Below are 18,616 nucleotides of genomic sequence, written 5' to 3'. Positions count from 1 at the left end.
TGAGCCAGGACCTAAAAGAAATGCAGATAGCCATCAAAAGGGAACGAGGTGAGGAATAAGAGCACAAGGAGATGTAGAGCATGAGGGTGAGCAGTGGGTTCACAGACAGATGGACGGAATATGGCAGACAGAGCTGTTTAGTCAAGGGATGATTTCACGTAGTTTGGACAGGCTCCCAGATGGAGCCCTCAGTGTTTGCCTCAATTCCCTTTCTTGCTGTGCCCAATGGAAGGACTTGATTGAACTCCTGACTTAGGAAAAAAAGAAGAGGTCACCCCCAAGCTAGCCAGGAGCCCAGCCATTTCTGACCTATTATTCAGAGAGACACAGGACTCGGGTGGCAGGTGACACTCATTCAGGCGCTCTGTGTGAGTATGGCTGACCTTCTATATTGCCCTGTCTTCTGGAACTTCCTCCACCCTGCCCTACTCCTGCGAGGCAGGCAGCCTACCTCATGGCCTGATGGCTCTCCTCATCTCCCAGCGACCCCTCCCTGGCATTTCCCCCAATAGACTCTTTATGATCTAATCTCATCTTGACACCTGCTTTTCAGAGGCTTCAAAGAACATGCCCATCTATTTGTTGGGGCTTGAATTATTCAGGCAGTGAAGGGAAAAAAAGCAGGAGACACAAGAGTGTCAGAAAAGAAAGAACAAGTTTTTTCTCTGATACATATGACTACTGAATGAAGATAGTAATTAAATTCCCTTAGACACTTTAAAAATTAGAGTGAGGTCCCATATTTAAATGACAATTTTCATCACATACCTAAAATTTTAGCACTTGCGGTCATATAAACAATGACAAAATGTCAACTGAAAACCTTCTAGGCAATAGTGCCTTTACAAAAATTTGTTTCAGGTGTACGTGTCAAAGAAAAATAAATTTTTTAAAGATCACTCTCCCAGACCTGAAACCCTTGTGTGACCCCTAATTGAGACTGAATCACATAGCAAGAGGTGAGAAGATGCCAGGCTAAATAACATTTCATTATTAGGTAGACTAGGGGCTCAACCCCCAAACTAAGACTCACCTAAGGTAGCTAACCTGGGTCAGAGCTTTTCCTTTTCCTGATTGATGATGGTCCTAAATTTTAGACCCTAATGTCATAACTTAGAACTAAGGCATGGCCTGCTCCACTTCCAGCCCTAAATTCCGGACCTGGCCCTAGACCATCCTACTCCAAGTGTTAAGGCGGCCACAGCAGTACCACAGACGATGTAGCAGAAAAGCTTCCTCCTCCATCTCCAGGTAATGGAGCTACTGTTCACAGGATCCACACACAGAAGATATGACTCAAAAACATGCCCCTGGAACCTGACCAACAGAAAATCTGAGGGTCAGGAGACATTGAGAGTGAGAAACAGCAGAAAACGAGAAGTCAAGAACCAGCCAAAATTAAATATAAAAGGGTAGCCTGCTCCCTTCTTACAAACTCTAAAGGATCCCCCCCAAAAGGCAGAAGACAGAGAAAGGGCAGGGTGGTGGGTGGATATCCAACAGTCTTAGATTTTCATGTAGATTTAAATAAGTCACACTTTATTTCTTTGCATTCTTTCATGTTAATAAGCATTTAACTCTCCATAAAAGGACGTTTGGTGAGTGAGGAGAGCCTGGAGGAAGAACTGGGGATCAGTTATCCAAGTCTGAGCCTGTCGGATGGGTCTTCTCAGGTCTGGTTAGGAAGGGGTTTCTACCTGGGGAGAGAGGAGGGACTCAGATGTGAGAAGGTGCAAAGGGGTGGGGGTGGAGGGGTGCAGAGGGCAGGAGGATGTTCACTGGATCCCAAGACCACCCTGGTCTGCATCCTGCTGGGTACCCTCATCTCAGGAGCGCCCAGATGTGCTGCCCAGGAGTCAGGAACAGGGGACAGGGAATTCTAAGAGCCATCCTAAGGAATTAGGATCTTCCAATCCCCTTACCTGGAAGTTGAAATGTGGAGATGAAAGTGATTCATTATCATAAACTGTAAGAAAAAAACAATGGCAGTTGAACACAATAAAAATTCAGTAACAGTCGAGGGATAATCTTGTGGATCATCTTGTCCGAACGGCCCCATCGTTCCGGTGCCCGTCACACGAAGTGGACTTGTGTGCCCTTTGGAGGAAGGGGCCCTGGGCAGGCCGACCTGGGCAGCAAGCCCAATCTCAAGGCCCACCCCAGCTGGGAAGAGCTCTGATCGCAAAGACTCCTAAGAGCAGCGTCAGTGCCAGGACACCTTGTTCTTCGGGAACATTCCCGGCGCAGCCCGAGGGCGGCTGTTGGGGGAGTGGGGGGCTCTCACCTCAGTCCAGGCTGAGCCAGGGCTCCAGACACTGCCGCCTGCAGTTGTAGAAGCAACACTTGCGGTCCGCCTTGCAACCTCTGTCACGATAGCACAGAGGTAAGAGGACGAAAGGGCACTCGTGTAAAAACTCCGGGCAATATCCAGGCTTCTGCACAGCTGAGGAAGAGGCCACAGGGTGAGTTGGGGGCGCCGGGGCGTCGTGGCCGGGCACCGGCGCCAGCAGGTCCCCGGGACCGCTCCGAAGGGAGCCCCCCCCCCGCCGCCCGCGGGCCCCCTGCGCCCGGGGACACGCACCCTTCCGCCGCCCCCGGCCCCAGGGCTGCGCCGAGGGGAGGCCGAGGAGGAGGAGGAGGAGGAGGACCGCGGGCAGCGCCGCCGGCGGGAGCAGCTTCATCGCGCCGAGCCTGTGCGCAAGGTGCGCGGGGATTCTTGGCCTATATCGCCTCTGGCGGGGGCCCGCCGGCAGGGGGCGCTGTGACCCCCCGGGGTCCGAGGTCCCCGGTGCCTCCCTCCCACCTGGAAAAGGCGGGGGCTTCCTTCCCGCCCCCAGCCCCGCTCCAGGAGAGGCCTTGCAGTCCCCCGGGCGCATAGGAGGGTCGGGGCTGGCCTGGCCCTTAATACTTCTTGCTTTAAGGAGAGGATTTTGAAGCCTTATAAGAGAGAACCGATTTTCCCAGGGCGATTCCTTAGGTCAGATAAACTCCGCTAAGTGTCCGGAACAATTTAAAGCCCAGCCCACTGGAGCCCCTGCCTTGGGCTCAGGTCACGATCACCGGGTCCAGGTCATGATCACCGGGTCCTGGGATCCAACCCCACGTAGAGTCTCCTGCTCAGGGGGCATCTGCTTCTCCCTCTGCCCCTCCTCCCCCTGCTCCTGTGCACACTCTCTCCCCCCCCCCCCCAAAAAAAATAAATAAAATCTTTAAAAAATATAAATAAATAAAGCCCACCACCTCCCAGCAAACTTCAGAAATGGGTACATTTGAAGAGCTTACTTTGAAAAGATGAACCTGTGAAACGCACACAGACACAAAGACAAGGCAAGAAAATGAGCTGTTAGCAAGATGCTATCTAGACCTACAGAGACCATCAAGACCATCAAGACCATCTAGACCTCTGGCGTCAGGCACCAGAGGCAGAGCTGGAAGTCGTACGATGTTTTGTGCCTTAACTCCTGTCTTTATGCCTCCATGACTTTGTATAAACTTCATTTGCTGATACGATCTAAATGGAGGTCCCTTTGGAACCTGAAGTCCAGGCCTGAAGACCCTGCTAGCTCTCCCTGCCCTCCCATAAACGTGTGTGTTGTTTCTGCTTGCTTGGTGGCAAAGAACATACCCATCTTAAGCAATGGGAAGAAACAGGTGTCTGGATGCTCACAGGAGAATCCGCACCAGCTGTGGGAGACAGAGCTGCTGAAAAGGCTCAGTCCCTGGAGCGGCAACTCTTTACACCTATTCCTTTCTTTGCGGTGCTATCTCATAGCTACCTCCTGGCATTTTTCCACTGTGCATCTTCCTTTCTAGCTCTAGCTTGGCCTATCCTCTGTGAAGTTTTTGTCCTCGTTTAGAAAAAAAAAAAAAAAGATTCTTTCCAATGGGTTTAGCAGGCAAATAACATAAAAGTGTCTGCATTTTTATTCTCAGGATTTTTGTTTGCAGTCCCACATGCCCACTCATGACCTTTCTATTTTTAAAGAAACTTGATATTCACTGCAGTTTTATGCTACCAAAACATGACAAAGGTATGACATGCAAAGGAAACTATATGTCAATCTTATTATAGATGTAAGGCAAAAACCCTAAGGAAAATATTAGCCAGTGAATTTTGTCCTATATAAAAATGGTGATGCAGGGATCCCTGGGTGGCGTAGCGGTTTGGTGCCTGCCTTTGGCCCAGGGCGCGATCCTGGAGACCCGGGATCGAATCCCACGTCGGGCTCCTGGTGCATGGAGCCTGCTTCTCCCTCTGCCTGTGTCTCTGCCTCTCTCTCTCTCTGTGACTATCATAAATAAATAAAAATTTTAAAAAAAATGGTGATGCATCATAAACAAGTGGGGACTTATTTCAATCATTTGTGGTTGATTTAACATTCAAAAGTCAGCCAGTGGAATACTCCTTACTAATAAATAAAGGGGAAATCCTATGATAATCTCCACATCAGCAGAATATGTAAAAAATCATGTATCTATTAATGATAGAAGAGTATAATGGTACAGGATTAGAAGTTCACTGAGTTCCTTTGATAGCAAGCCTCTATAAAATCCCTGCTACAGAATGATAAAGACTACTCCTCCATAAAAGCTGTTAGAATACTAACAAATATTGTCAAAATCAACCTTTTCAGAACTTTAGAACTTACCCAAGGCTTCCAACAATCCATGAAGTGTTTATTCAAGAGGAACAGGTGCATCTCAGCAAGAAGAAAGAGCTTTGTGGCAATTTGACATGCCCCACTCATATCCCTTTCTTCCTGGCTGGGAGGTAGCCTTGAGGGCAGCAGGCTCGCATTGCAGGAGGTGTGAAAACGGGCAGCATAGCTGTCACCAAAGTACAGAGTACCTTTGATGCTACTCAAAAACTCTATCACCAAGAAATTGTCACGATTTGACCAGGCAATTTCATAAAAAGAGCCTTTTTTTATTTCACCCAACTCAGAGCTTTTCTTTGTGGTCAATCCTCTCCCTGAGTCAATTTGTTTGGCATTATGGCATCTTCAGACAGTGAGACCAATTGGAGCTAGTGAAAGGCTGACCAAAAAACATAAAAAGAAGTGGGGAATGAGATGTCTAGGAGGTTTTAAAGCTTTCTATCCTGTTCATGGGAATTCGTGGGAATTCTTGGGAATCTAGAAGGCCACAAACACATCTGGGATTGTGTATATGCCTAAGTGCTGTGTACATGTGATTTATATATTGGCCCCATCCTTCAACTTGATTAAGATTGTATGACTTATTATGATTGTCATGTACTTGCTGTTGGGTTGGATACAGTCACTACCTTGGGATCTGTCTTGGTGTTTGCCTTGTGGTATATGATTGAGTGATTCTCTACCTTGATATTAGTCTGGCATGTCACTGCCCTTAGACTATGCCCTTGTTCTTGATTAGGATTTTTTGTCTGATAATGATCATTGCCATATACTTGCTTTATTTTATTTTATTTTTTTAAAGATTTTATTTATTTATTCATGAGAGACAGAGAGAGAGAGGCAGAGACACAGGCAGAGGGAGAAGCAGGCTCCATGCAGGGAGCCTGACGTGGGACTCGATCCCAGGTCTCCAGGATCACACCCTGGGCTGAACATATACCTGCTTTAAAGTTGGGGTATAATAACTGCCTTTGGAGCCAACCTCTTGTCTGCCTTTTTTGTCCAGAATAGTGTGGACCCTGTTCTGTTTGGAAATCTGTATAATCCATCTGGTAATTAATAATAAGAATGTCTGGCCTCAATAATCTCCAAAGTTCCCTTCCATCTCTTACCCCTCCCACCTGCTCCCCGCCAACTCATGATGTTCCCCCAGAGGGTTGTGGCTTGGGTTGCAGCAGCAGAATTCATTCCCATCGGGGAAAAGAATATGTGCCTGAATAGGTTCTCTGCTAGCACCCAGAATATCCTTAAAAGCCATTCTCCTTGACTAGCTTTTCCTCAAGCCCACCTCCTACACTTACCACTGAGTCCCATCATAGCTACTTGGTTCTCAAAAATGAGCAGAGAAAGGAAAAATAGTATACTTCGTTTTGCCAGAAAAGCCTTGGCTGAGAGCTGAATTGGGTTTCTCATGTATGCCTTCCTTGATTGTATGTGCCAGGGGTTAGCTGAAGTCACAAAAGGCATTGCCCTTTCTTAGCTTATCAATAAATGCTACCTTCCTCAGTCCTGCTCAATAGGAGACATTGTCAGAGTTCCCAGGGACTTTGTGCATGGACATGATGTCAGAGGCCTTTGTCTTCCCCTATAAGCTCCAGCAAATCTTTATCAATACTCATAGGTCATCAGGCTAAGCCTTCTGTATTTATAGAAAAAATTCAGTCCAGAGAAGAGAACTTACTTCAGGTTACAAAACTAATCCTTCCATGATGCCATCATTTAAATACTCCATCACAAGTATAAGCCTGTACTTCTCCTTGTTTCAAAATGGGCTTGAGATAACATTCTATTTTACCTGAGAAGGAATAGTCATAGGGAAGAAGATAAGTCCGCTTCACAAAATGCCAAGTCAGCCATTATCATGAGGTTGTGGTTGATTTAACATTCAAAAGTCAGCCAGTGGAATACTCCTTACTAATAAATAAAGGGGAAATCCTATGATAATATCCACATCAGCAGAATATGTAAAAAAGACATTGAAGACAGTGCAACTTTATGGAAGCCAAATAAAGAAGGTTTCAAGAAGCAAACAGTATGTGCCAATTACAAAACTGGCTGTGAGGGTCATCAGGACAAAGACTGATATGTACCCAAAGTTTTTACTGTCTTCGGTGGCTGCTAGTAACTTTAATTACAGAAGATTAATACTGTTGCTATGTTGAGTTGTCAGTTGGAAGATAGAGAATAGAAGTAGCATTTTCAAGAAGTCTGAATTTGCAATGGAGTGGGGGTCTGGACCATACCTGTAGATAAGGTGAGCTCCAGAGATTTGCAAAGTTTGGGAGAAACTTAACATGTTTTAGTGGTGATGGGAATGAGTGTTGGATAAAAAAGTAAGAGTGTTGGTTTTCTTATTGGATTCTTTTCAGTCTTTCCCCTTTTTTTTAAACCAAACGACAAAATTAATTTTTTAAAAGATTTTATTTGTTTATTAGAGAGAGAGAGAGACAGAGAGACAGAGAGCATGAGTAGGGAGTGGGGCAGAGGGAGATAGAGAAGCAGATTCCCCACTGAGCAGGGACCCCGATGCAGGGCTTGATCCCAGGATCCTGAGATCATGGCCTGAGCTGAAGGCAGACGCTTAACTGACTGAACCACCCAGGTGCCCCCAAAATTAATTTTCTAACAAAAGATTTCCTACATAAATAGTAAACAGCTACAGCCCAATAGTCTGTGAGGAATATTTGCCACCACCAATGAATTCATTAATATATTGAGAGAGGATACAAAGAGAATATTCCCAACTTATCTAGAGAAGTACAGTTTTCTGCAAATGTGAGAAGATCTTTAATAGTCTAAGTGCATTCCTTTACTTTGACCCATGAAAATTGGCTTGTGGGCAGACCACAGGACCAGTGAAGCATCCCAAGAGTGACCTTGTATGCATTCAGAACACATGGAAGGTGGTTCTGGAGGAAGGATGGCTTGAAAACATATTTCCAATCATTCTATACTAAAATCCTAATCTCCCTGTAAGAAATGCCATGTGTAAGAGAAAAAGGGAAAGACCAACTGAGTTTTTATGTGAGGAACATAGAATAAAAATTTCTAAGTTGTCAGACATAAGGCATGTGAGCTACACGGTTCCACTTAGCCATTCCGAGCTCCTACCAAGGTTATGTGTGTGCCCCAAGGGTAGTAGTATCAAGAGCTGAGGGGCAATATTTTCCTGGGGCAGAGACCTGAGCAGATAAGGTAGAAATGTTCCTGAACTATAACTGCCTACAGTACCTACTGTGCCCTAATTACCTATGCACTCCTTCCCACTATTCCTTCAAGAAATGCCAGAAACCACTCTATTCCAAGCTGACTAGTAGAAGAAAAGATCTGATAGCATTAATCCTATTTATGGGCCAAAGAACAAAACCTCTGTCTAATCCTGTGTGCAGAAGATACAGATAAAACAGAGGGACTGAAGATTTGCAAAACAAACCAGACAACTGCAAACAAAAAATAACATAAGATAATGATACTCATATTAGAATAGGGTTCAATGAAATTTGGGGGGAAAAGTATTTCAAAATTAAAAAGGAATATATTGATAAAAATGAAAGAGTCAGTACTTTCAAAAGCAGAAAAATGGATAATTCACCTATGAAAATAAATAAAACTTGACCCATAATTAAAGAAGTTCAAGTTAAAACAAACATGATTCCTTTTTTTATTGGGGCCTATGAGACTGGTTTCCCACCACTGATTTTGGGTAATTCTATCTACCACTGGCCTCTGTCTCGGGTACTGTGAAATGAGTGGCTTGGTCTCTTAGGACCTTTCTTGCTTGAGAAAGACTCCAAGTGTCTAAGCAAAGATCTCTGCCTGGTGAGGAGCAAATTGGCAAAAGAAGAGCAGGAAGGTCATTGGAAGGACAATGAAATGATACAGAACACCTCATGATAATGGCTGACTTGGCATTTTGTGAAGCGGACTTATCTTCTTCCCTAACCTACATTGTATTTGACTCTGTGCTTTGGCTTGAGTCATCCCATCACCGTGGAGTGCCTGCTATGAACTTGATTTCTGGTTCAGGTAAAATGAATAGATCAGCAAGGGACTTTTTTTTTTTTTTTTTTTGAAAGGCTAACTGTCTTTGAGGGTTTGTGAACATCCAATGGAAAGAGAAAAAAAAAAAAAAATAGTGCCAAAATAGGTAGCTCCCAGCCCAGTTGTGCTCTTGACTCCTAGTGTGAACTTTGATGGCTCCACAGTTTTCCCACCTGCAGGATGAGGGTGCGTATCTGGATTATGTCAAAGGGGACTTCCAACTCCACATGCAGTGGAAGGTTGTGGTCCAGGGCATCTGTGACAAGCTGAGAAGCACATGGTGTCTATACATGATCCTTGTCATTCATGAACTCCTCGGGGCAGACACACATGGCTGGCTAGAACAAAGTGTCCTCATCTGAGGAACTTCTGGACAAGGAGAGCCTAGGAAGTGGCCAAAGGATGTGCAAAAATGATCAGTGACTCTGGATCCTCAACCCCCAAAATGCACACAAGGCCTGCCGATATGATATCAGGATTTTATCTCAGCCCAAACCTCCTCAGCTGCAAAATGCTGTGTCTCTGGCAGAAGCATGTGAGCTGCTCCCAGTTAATTGCATGCCTTTTGACTAGGCCTCCCATTTGGGGCTCGGCCACCAGCATCTCTGGGTAATTTCAGTAGTATCATGTGGCCTCCCACATCATGCTTGCTCCCTCTCCTCACCACTACACGTAAAGTTGAAAGTGTCTTTATGAGGCAGTAGGTGGTTTAGAGAATGCCAGCCCAGAGGCCTCGGAGGCCCTATTGCTTCAACCCCCTTCCTTTTTACATTTGGTTAAACTATAGGCTGGAAGCTGAGGCCAGACCCAGAGCAAAGGGGATGGTGCTCACAGTGGGAATGGGAGTGGGTTAGACAATGTTCATTTCCTGACAGCTAAGCATACAAACACCATTCCTATAATTAGGAAGTCTCCTGCTGGGCTAGTGATGGCAGTGGGAGGCTGAGCTCAGGTCCCCCACAGATGAAGGAAAGTCCGGATGCCTGCTCTCTCTGTCTTCTCTGCAGCCACCACATGTGCACCAGTACTGGTTCAAACAATGCAGGCACGGACTGTCATGTGAGGCTTAGTGGTTGTAAGCAGCAGACACAGAGATAGGAAGATGCAAGAATTTATTGCTGCAGCCGATAGCCACAGCATCTCACCTTTCAGGAAGGGGAGTGAATGTGTTGGTGGCCAAGGCTTTGACAGTGTCCGCTGACAAGATGTGACATCAGCTTGCCTGGAGGCCGCAGTGCTGTGCTTTATTGTGACTCGGGAGTAAAAGATCTTGCATGTTTTAAAAGTAAAAGACAGATGTTACTGAAGAATTAGTGTCCCCATAAAAACACTAGGTTACAGACTGGGGAAGACCAAGCATCACACAGCGTGGAAAAATTGAGAATGTAACTGGAGTTAGAATAGGGTCAGAAAAGTGATTCAGGTTTATTTTAAGTGACTTTGTGAAATAAGTTACCACGGAGGGAAACACTGGTAACAGAGCTGTCTTGCTGTCTAGCTTAGTATGAGAAGGCATTTTCCCAGGACGTTCCCTTGGGGACCAGGGAGTGTGGTCTCTGTCGCCGAGGCTATAACATTTATGGCGTTCCCTTTGTGGGTGTCAGCTTAAAAAGTTGCATGGGGGAGTTTTGAACCTTATGGAAATCCACAGAGGAGAGGCGACTTAGTGTTTGTTGACTGCCCACTCTGTGGAATTCCCTTCTTATACGTTTGGCACCTTTCTTTTTGAGTCTGTTTTGAGTCTGGTTGAGAGCCAGAGACGCCCTCCCATGGTAGATAGTGAACAAACAGGCTCATTTTCATTCACCCCAGACACCTAGGGCTGCTCAGCAAATCTGATCCTCCCTCTGGCACTTCAGATCTCCCCGAGTGACTCCAAGCAGCAAGGATGAAGGGGGGTTCTTTCCCAGGGCCACATCGTCGCATTATCCACAGCAGCACGCGTCAGGGGCACTGGTGGCCATAGCGAGTGTGCAACAGCCGCGTGTCCACATCACACAGTCGTGGAGCTGTGCTTCTGGCTGTGGTCATGCTGCTGAATTCTTTCTTACGATACCCCCGAGCCTGAATTTTCATAATCCCTGGAGCCACGTTTTGCAGATTGGGTTCTTGGGGAAGCAGGAGCTGAGACAGAGCAAGGGGCTCAAGTTCCTTTGCAAAATGCCACTAGTGAAAAGTACCAGAGAGAAGCAGGGCTGGGCACAGACAGAGAGCCATCGCTATGCCGCCAGCCTCCCCGGGAGCTCTGGAGCAAGTGTTTTCCATTAAAGGAGTCATCGCTTGGGCAGAAAGCACCAGGGCGTTACCCCATCCCTGGCTGGGGGTCCCCCACTGGAGCACTACGCCTGTGCCTGAGAAGTGCTCAGCTGTGCATGCTCGCTGCAGCTGGGAGGACAGGGGCTCCTGGAGGGGAATCTGAGCTGCACCTGTCGCAGTCAGACCCAGTCTGTGGGGTGCGTGTCTCTGCACACACGGGGGCACAGCTCCTTAGGGGGCCGGCGCTCTTCCAGCAGGGAAGTGGGGCGAATTTCAGCACCAGCCCCTGCAGCTGGCGCCAGGCCCGTAGCCGCTCCCCCTGGTTGCCCTGCTGGTCACTCCATTCCGCGGCTTCCTTGTCCTCAGCTGCCATCAGTGTTACACTCTGTGGCTTACCTCCAGGGGGTGTGACCCAAACCCTCCTGAAGGGTCACCACACCCAGCTCGGGCCAGGGCAGCTGCACTTGTCCGTTCGCGGTGGCACAGGAAAGATGCCACCGAGAAACTCTGTTCTGTGCCTTTCCTCTGGGCAGCTTCCCTGCCGTTCGCTGGCTCTGCCTGTCCTGTCCTCACTGAGCTCCTGTCTAAGTTTAGGAAAAATCTTTTTGGATTGGTTTTGCAGATCAGCTCCTTAAGAGCCTACACTGGAATTCTGATGTTGGTGCCTTGCCCCACTCTCTAAAGCTGACACATCACCAGCCTTGAAAATAACAGCCCAGCCCTGCATCAAGGAAGATAGTGGCTGGTCCCCTCTGTCCTCACCCTAACAACCACACATGCCACACCCAGCAGCGTCCTCTCTCCCTCCCACCCCTCCTCACCCTCAGGACAGCAGCCAGAAAGGGGTGAGGAAAGAAGCTGGTCTGCCAAATGGTCTCAGGATGATTGTGTCTCTCTCACTACTGGTTTCTACTGTGGTGCTTCATTTTATTTATTTCTGCGTCCTTTCTTTTTATCTAGGATAAGTAGGTAGAGGTTTGTCTATTTGGTAAATATTTTTTAAAATAAGATTTTGATTTATTAATTCTAGCTACTGTTTTCTTATTCTCAACCTTATAAATGTATTATTTTACCTTTACTATTATTACTTTTTTAGGTGTCCTTTGGTTTACTCTGTCTTTTTTTATTTAAGATTTTATTTATTTATTCATAAGAGACACACATAGAGAGAGAGAGAGAGAGAGAGAGAGGCAGAGGGAGAAAGAAGCAGACTCCATGCAGGGAGCCCAACGTGGGACACGACCTGGGACTCAAGGATCACGCCCTGGGCTGAAGGTGGCACTAAACCACTGAGCCACCCAGGCTGCCCTTTCTCGGCTTTTTTGATGTAAATTTTGATGTACTTATTTTCATCATTTTGTTTTATTGATTGAAGTATTTCAGAATACTCTGATCTTCTGCATCCCTGTTTTTTTGTTGTTCATGCAAATAGTTTTACAGAGATAGTGTGTTAAATTCTAGTGCTAGTGAGCTGTAATCTATATCTCCTTGTATATCCTATAGTTACTTCTTTAAAAAAAACTGAAGTGTGGTTGACATACAATATAATATTAGTTTCAGGTGCACAATGTAGTGCATTCACAACTCTGTGCATTATGCAATGCTCACCACCATAAGAATAGTCACCACCTGTTAGTCACCACAGTGTTACAAAAATGTTATTGACTATATTCCCTATGTCGTGCTTTTCATCTCCATGACTTATTTATTTTACACCTGGAAGTTTGCACCTCTTAATCTCCTTCCCCTGTTTTGCCCATCTCCCACCTGGCAACACCAGTTTGTTTTCTGTATTTATAAGTCTGTTTCTGTTTTTTTGTTTGTCCATTTGTTTTGCTGTAGTTACTTCTTTGTAAAGGAGAAGAGTATATGTGTTATGTGGTGCTTATATGCTTAAAATGCACATCTTTACCATGAATTGTGGTTATTAACATTAATAACCTTGTATCCTTCTGACAATTTGAGTAACAAAATAAAATGCAACCAACATATAAAATGTCTGTAAGTCCACATTGATATAGTTAAGTGAAAAAACAAGAATAAACAAATCTCCCATAAAGAATAATTCCAAGTAATGTCTTGAGCTTCCTCCTCCTCAAGGAGTATATTAAGTGTGGGATATGCATACTAACTTTCTCCCTGAGAGAATAATGTGGAAAGAGGGAGGAAAAAGAGTGACTTTACAGTGTAGAAGCCTGGCAAACCAGACAGCCCAATGATCAGCAATAAGTCAAGTTGCTAGTATCTATCCTTTGCATGATGTGATGAGAAAGGCACTTGCCCTTAGTGGCCTTCCTTCAAAAACCCATAACCCCAGTCTAATCGTGAGAAAAAACATCAGACCTATCCAAATGCCTAATCAGTGCCTCTCTAAACTGTCAAGGTCATCAAAACAGGGAATCTGGTCACAGCCAAGAAGAGTCTAAAAACCCCCAATGGCTAAAGGTTACATGGTATCCTGGGTGGGATTCTGAAAAATAAAAAGAACATAAGGCAATATAAATAAAGTATGGACTTTAGTTTTCAGTAAAGCATCAATAATGCTTCATTAATCATCACACCTGTACAAGAAGTGTTTTGTTAATACTAGGAGGAACGGTGGGCTAATCCATAGGATGCTGTGCTCTACTCAGACTCTCTTCTGGTATTTTCACACTTAATGGAGACATCTCCTCTGGGAATGATTTTAGTTCAGTCCTAGGCCCTCCGCTTCTCTCCTCTACTTGACACAGATATTTCTGGACCTCACTTTGCTCTCTGAAATGGGTAGAGGTAAGAGTTCAAGAGATACCTCTTTGAAAATCAAGAGTCTTTTCAGCAAAGGCAATAGGAAAGTTTTGCAATTCCCTGACCTCTGACTATATTGATGCCAAGGGGGTTCTGTGGTTTTCTTTTTGTCGTTGAATTCTGTAGTTATGAAAGAATGTACTTGAGGGATGCCTGGGTGGCTCAGTGGTTAAGCATCTGCCTTTGGCTCAGGTCATGATCTCGGGGTCCTAGGATCGAGTTCCGTATCAGGCTTCACGTGAGGAGCCTGCTTCTCCCTCTGCCTATGTCTCTGTCTCTTTCTCTGTGTCTCTCATGAATAAATAAATAAAATCTTTAAAAAACAAAAAAGAATGTACTTAAAGATTTAAATTTATAGGGATACCAGCTACCCTGGAAGTCTGGCAAGTTTTTTCCCCTAGTTTTAGTGAGATGTGAGTGCCCATTGACAGATGAGTGGATGATGGAATATCATTATATATATATTTATATATGATGGAATATTATCCAGCCATATAAGAACAGGAATTCCTGGATTTTTGACAGCATGGATGGAACTTGAGGGCATTATGCTAAATGAAATCAGTCAGAGAAAGGCAAATACTGTATGATTTCACTTAGGTGGAATCTAAAAATATCAACTCATAGAGAAACCCAGAGTAAAATGGTGGTAGCTGGGGCTGGGAGGGTAGGGGAAATGGTCTGGTCAAAGGGCATAAATTTTCAGTTAATGTGGAGCATGGTGAATACAGTCAACAATGTTGTGCTGTACCCTTGACAGTCGCTATCAGAGAAGAGCCTTAATGTTTTCACCACCACAACAAAAAAATGGTAATTATGTGACCTGAAGGATTTGTTAGCTACCCTCATCGTGGTAAACATTTTGCAATATATACACGAATCACATAATCACAGGAACACCTTAAATTCCACCATTTGTTGATTTTATCACAATAAAGCTGGGGGAAAAATAAATTGTAGAGATAAATGTTACTATCTTCACCATGTGGCATCTTCCTATTCAGGAGCACAGCATTTATTCAAGCTTTTTTATGTACCTCTCAAAAAGTTGCATAGGTTTCTTTTTTAAAGTTTCTGCCTGCCTCTTGTTATATTTATTTCAAGAAATGGTATGATTTTTGTTGGTATTTTAAGTGGAATTTTACTTTTTTTAATTAAAATTTTAGTTAACATATAGTGCAATACTGGTTTCTGGAGTAGAATTCAGTGATTCATCACTTACGTACAATACCCAGTGCTCCTCACAACAAGTGCCCTCCCTAATGCCCATCGCCCATCTAGCCCATCCCCTACCATCAACTCTCAGTTTGTTCTCTATTGTTAAGTGTCTTATGTTTTGTTTCCCTCTCTCCTTCCACTCTTTCCTTCGTGTTCATCTGTTTTTTTAATTCCACTTATGAGTGAGATCATATGGTATTTGTCTCTGACTGATAGAAGCGGGATTTTAAATTTTGTATTTTGATTATTGCTTGTTTTACTAAAAATTGGATTTATCATGTACAAACTATGTGATTTTGGATGGGGACTGCACCTCTTGTGGCTTCAATCTTCTAACAAAATTAAAGACATGAGATTATACCCATGTGAGAGGGTTCTTATCCAAAATAGATAAGTCGGTACATATAACACAGTTAGCATAGGATCTGGAATAGAGAAATTGTCAATACATGAACTAATCTGACCGCCAGTGGTTTATTTTGTACTTGTCAGGCCAGAAGCTTAGGCACTGATCTTGGTTACTTTCCAGAATGTCCTAGTATCACAGCTCCAGGGCAGTGCAGCCAGTCCTCTGGAGAATGAGAGGGAGCCTTGGCTTGCATGCTTCTGGAAGGGGCAAAGGACACAGAGCTCCCTGCTCTCTTACCCCAAGTCTCTGCCCTCCACCTCCACTCACATCAGGAACCCAATACAAAAAGAAGAGTTGTCTCAGGGCCAGGATGTCAGGACTAGACTATACTTCCCAAATAATTACACCCTACCCCCTCAAATTGAATAGACAACTGAGGTTCAGAGAGGGAAAGACATTTGTCTGAGGTCATCCAGCAAGTGAGGAGGCTGGGCTGGAATGAGAACACAGGTCCCCTGACTCCCAAGCCTGTGCTCTTTCAATTCCATCCCAAATTCTCCTCCTTTTGTGAGAGCGTTCTTGTTCTAGATTAGTGGAACAGGTGGGTCAACAGCAGAGCCACGAGGTCACTTGGGTTTGCCTAACACACACCCTCGACGATCTGCACCATACATGTCTGCCTGCCCCCACCCTGTACGTCTCTAGAGGACAATATTCACCACCCACACTAAAGGATCAAGGACTTAGTGCGTCCTGTCTCCTCACTCACACTTAAAATAGAAAGCTAGGAGCTTAACCCAAAGGAATTATGTGTCGATGGAGGCATCTCAAGCATGAACAAGTGAAATGCTTCCCAGGTAGGCATTTTCCAGCCTCTCTCTATGGCATCTTGAGAGGATGTGGGTCCCTGGGGAACACGAAAGGAAAGGAGGGAGCTTTATCCATAGGGTTGGTTGGTCATCCTGGCAGGTCTGGCAAGAACCAGATCAGGACTCAGTGGTGGACTGGAGGGGGAAGGAACGGCCTGCAGTTTGTGTCACGTTTTGTTTTTCAATTCTCTGGTCTCAGGCCAAAGGCAAAATCCCCTGGTGAAATGCAGACTCTGGTTCTGGGATCCATTAGTGGACTTCTAGTGTTAAGGCCTAGGAATGGGCCTCTTGTCTCCACCCCTGCTCTCTTTTCCATTCCACTGGGGAGAGGGAGTCTCAGCTCCTCACCATCTTCCCAGGGCTCCGCAGAGCACAGAAGTAATGGAAGCCACAAGCAAATGGAGCCAAAAGTGGTCTTTTATTGCCAAGTCAATGAGGGAGACAGCAAGCCCGGGCTTGGGCCTCCTGAGCGAAAGAGAGGCAGAATGGCCAGGGAGAGGACCATGCGACAGGGGTGGGGCCAGCAGCCCTGGGGACTTCACAGGTGCAGTGAGGATGGGCTCCACCTGGCTGGAAGAGAAGAGAACCAGAGAGGTGACACAGCAGGTCAGAGGGCTCAGAGGCAGGGGAGGCAGCCCTCTCAGGACTCAGTCATGGGCTCGGAGATGCTGGGTCTCTGGGTCACCTCCCCACAGCCTCTCTGTCACCCACGGGGTCATTCCCCATCGCTCAGCCTTCTCTGTGCCCTCCGGGTCCCCATCCCTCCACCTGCCTCTCACCTCACTGGGGCTGCAGGCAGGCCAGCCCACAGGGGCCCTTGCAGCACTTCCTGGCCCCTGGGCACTCGGTGTCGCTCAGACAGCGGTTCGGGGGGTTCAGCATGGCGCACTGGATCAGAATAGGGGGGCAGGAGCCAGGCTTAGTGGACACGGGACCTTTGGCTTTGACCGGATCTCGACCTCTAACCGGATCTTGTCCTTTGACCGGAACACGACCTCTGTCCGTGCCTGATCCTTTAGGAAGAACTGTTGAAAGAACGAATGTGGCCACATTGAGTTGCCTGGTGCCTGCTTCACCATCTAGTCTTCCCTCCATGGTCAGCCCCTGCTCACAGCAGGGTTTCCCTAACCGAGGCCTGAGGTAGGACAGGGTCACCTGGGCCAGCTGGGGTCTGTGCTCCAGGAAGACTGTGCTTGGGGATTGGGGGAGAGGGTCTACAGGCCCCCCACACAGTGCCCTTGGCTGTCCATTTCTCCACCCACGCCCTCCATGTCACATCCTCTCAGGAGCAGAAGTCAGACTGGGGTGACTCCTAGAGCTGTCCTTGGGGTAGGGGGAAGAGCCTGAGACAAACACCAGGAGACCCCAGCTCCTTCCTGGCTCTGGAGATTGTCGGTTCAGTCAATGTCCTCCTTAGTAAAATGGAAGTGGGGAGGTGTCCTCCAACTACACGATTTCTGAAGCCTTGTTGGTGTGTAACTTCCTTTGAGAGGCTGATTTCTCAGGTGCTGTCAGGGGGCAGACAGGAAAGGGCCAGACCCTACACTCAGGCCCAGATTCCAGGGGCTCCTCCCTTCACTGTACATTCTGCCCAGGTATCAACACCTAAGGCCAAGACCACATAGCAACACTCCTTCCAGCAATGGTCCTGAGATCTCAATCCAGTGTGGAAAGCACATCGATTCTACTGGACACTAATTGCTCTCTCTGGATACAATGGAAGCCATCACAGACCCAAGTGTGAGATCCAGCCCAGTCTGCTGGCCCAGAGTGCTCTCTGGCAGGACCCAACACAGCCTCTCCCAGGCCACTTGTCTACCTACCTCCTGTGACAGCTGCCTGTGCCGCCAAAGTCCCCAGGATAAGGAACACTGCCAGGACCAAGAAGCTGCTGGGCCTCATGTTGTCAGGAAGCTGTGTGGCTAAGAGCTGAGGCCAACCAGTTTTATGCAGCCCAGCATGGCCTGGTGCCAGGGGGGTGGGTCTGGGGTTATCTATGGGACAAGACCTACATTTTACCAGGAAGGATCCACCCCTATCCTGGAAGGGAACTTGGGACTTTCCCCAGGGATTGTTCACAGAGAAAAATGGCAGACACTGTGTTACATCACCTCTAACAGCCCCAAGAACTGTCCCACTTTCTCACAGAGGAGGAGGGCTGGGTGATGGGTCCAGTGTTCTGATTTCAAAGCCAGGATTTCCCCATTACTCTCTGTTCCCGTAGCCACACCCAGACCTACCCTAACAGTTCACCCCTCCCAGCATCCTTCATGCCCTCCTGGCCCTGAGGAAAACTCCCAAAGGGAAATTTGCCCTGAAAATCAAAGAACACATCACTATACTTTGTCATTTCATGAGTAGTCTCTGAGATGCATCATGGACGTAATCGGGAAGGCGGGATTCTAGATCTCACATAGCAACTCTAATTAAAATAATGC

General features: G+C 46.3%; 3 protein-coding genes across 6 annotated transcripts in view; 1 reads left to right on the top strand and 2 right to left on the bottom strand.

Moving 5' to 3' along the window:
* Positions 1-1,510: 1,510 nt before the first annotated feature.
* On the bottom strand, positions 1,511-4,832 carry LOC144298412 (uncharacterized). The gene is made up of 5 exons (XM_077873322.1): positions 4,650-4,832; positions 3,283-3,297; positions 2,285-2,443; positions 1,923-1,966; positions 1,511-1,697 (listed from the first exon to the last, which is right to left on the bottom strand). Exons 1-5 carry the CDS (start codon positions 4,746-4,748, stop codon positions 1,694-1,696), a joined length of 321 nt encoding a protein of 106 aa, XP_077729448.1. The 5' UTR covers positions 4,749-4,832; the 3' UTR covers positions 1,511-1,693.
* The window catches only part of WFDC5 (WAP four-disulfide core domain 5), a 33,140-nt gene continuing 16,652 nt past the window's right edge, over positions 2,129-18,616 (top strand). Inside the window, exon 1 of one of the 4 annotated variants that reach the window (XM_077873319.1) lies at positions 2,129-2,383. The gene's annotated coding sequence lies outside the window, so the exon portion shown is untranslated. Of the gene's footprint in view, positions 2,463-18,616 lie in introns of all 4 variants that reach the window. The other 3 variants (XM_077873317.1, XM_077873321.1, XM_077873318.1) reach the window with 3 other exon arrangements.
* On the bottom strand, positions 16,578-18,157 carry PI3 (peptidase inhibitor 3). The gene is made up of 3 exons (XM_077873315.1): positions 18,002-18,157; positions 16,958-17,203; positions 16,578-16,748 (listed from the first exon to the last, which is right to left on the bottom strand). Exons 1-2 carry the CDS (start codon positions 18,078-18,080, stop codon positions 16,959-16,961), a joined length of 324 nt encoding a protein of 107 aa, XP_077729441.1. The 5' UTR covers positions 18,081-18,157; the 3' UTR covers positions 16,578-16,748; position 16,958.

The sequence above is a fragment of the Canis aureus genome, chromosome 26, assembly GCF_053574225.1.
Source record: "Canis aureus isolate CA01 chromosome 26, VMU_Caureus_v.1.0, whole genome shotgun sequence".
In the NCBI taxonomy this organism is placed as follows: Eukaryota; Metazoa; Chordata; class Mammalia; order Carnivora; family Canidae; genus Canis; species Canis aureus.
The sequence above is the reverse complement of the archived record's forward strand: the minus strand, read 5'-3'. Positions and strand labels throughout refer to the sequence as shown.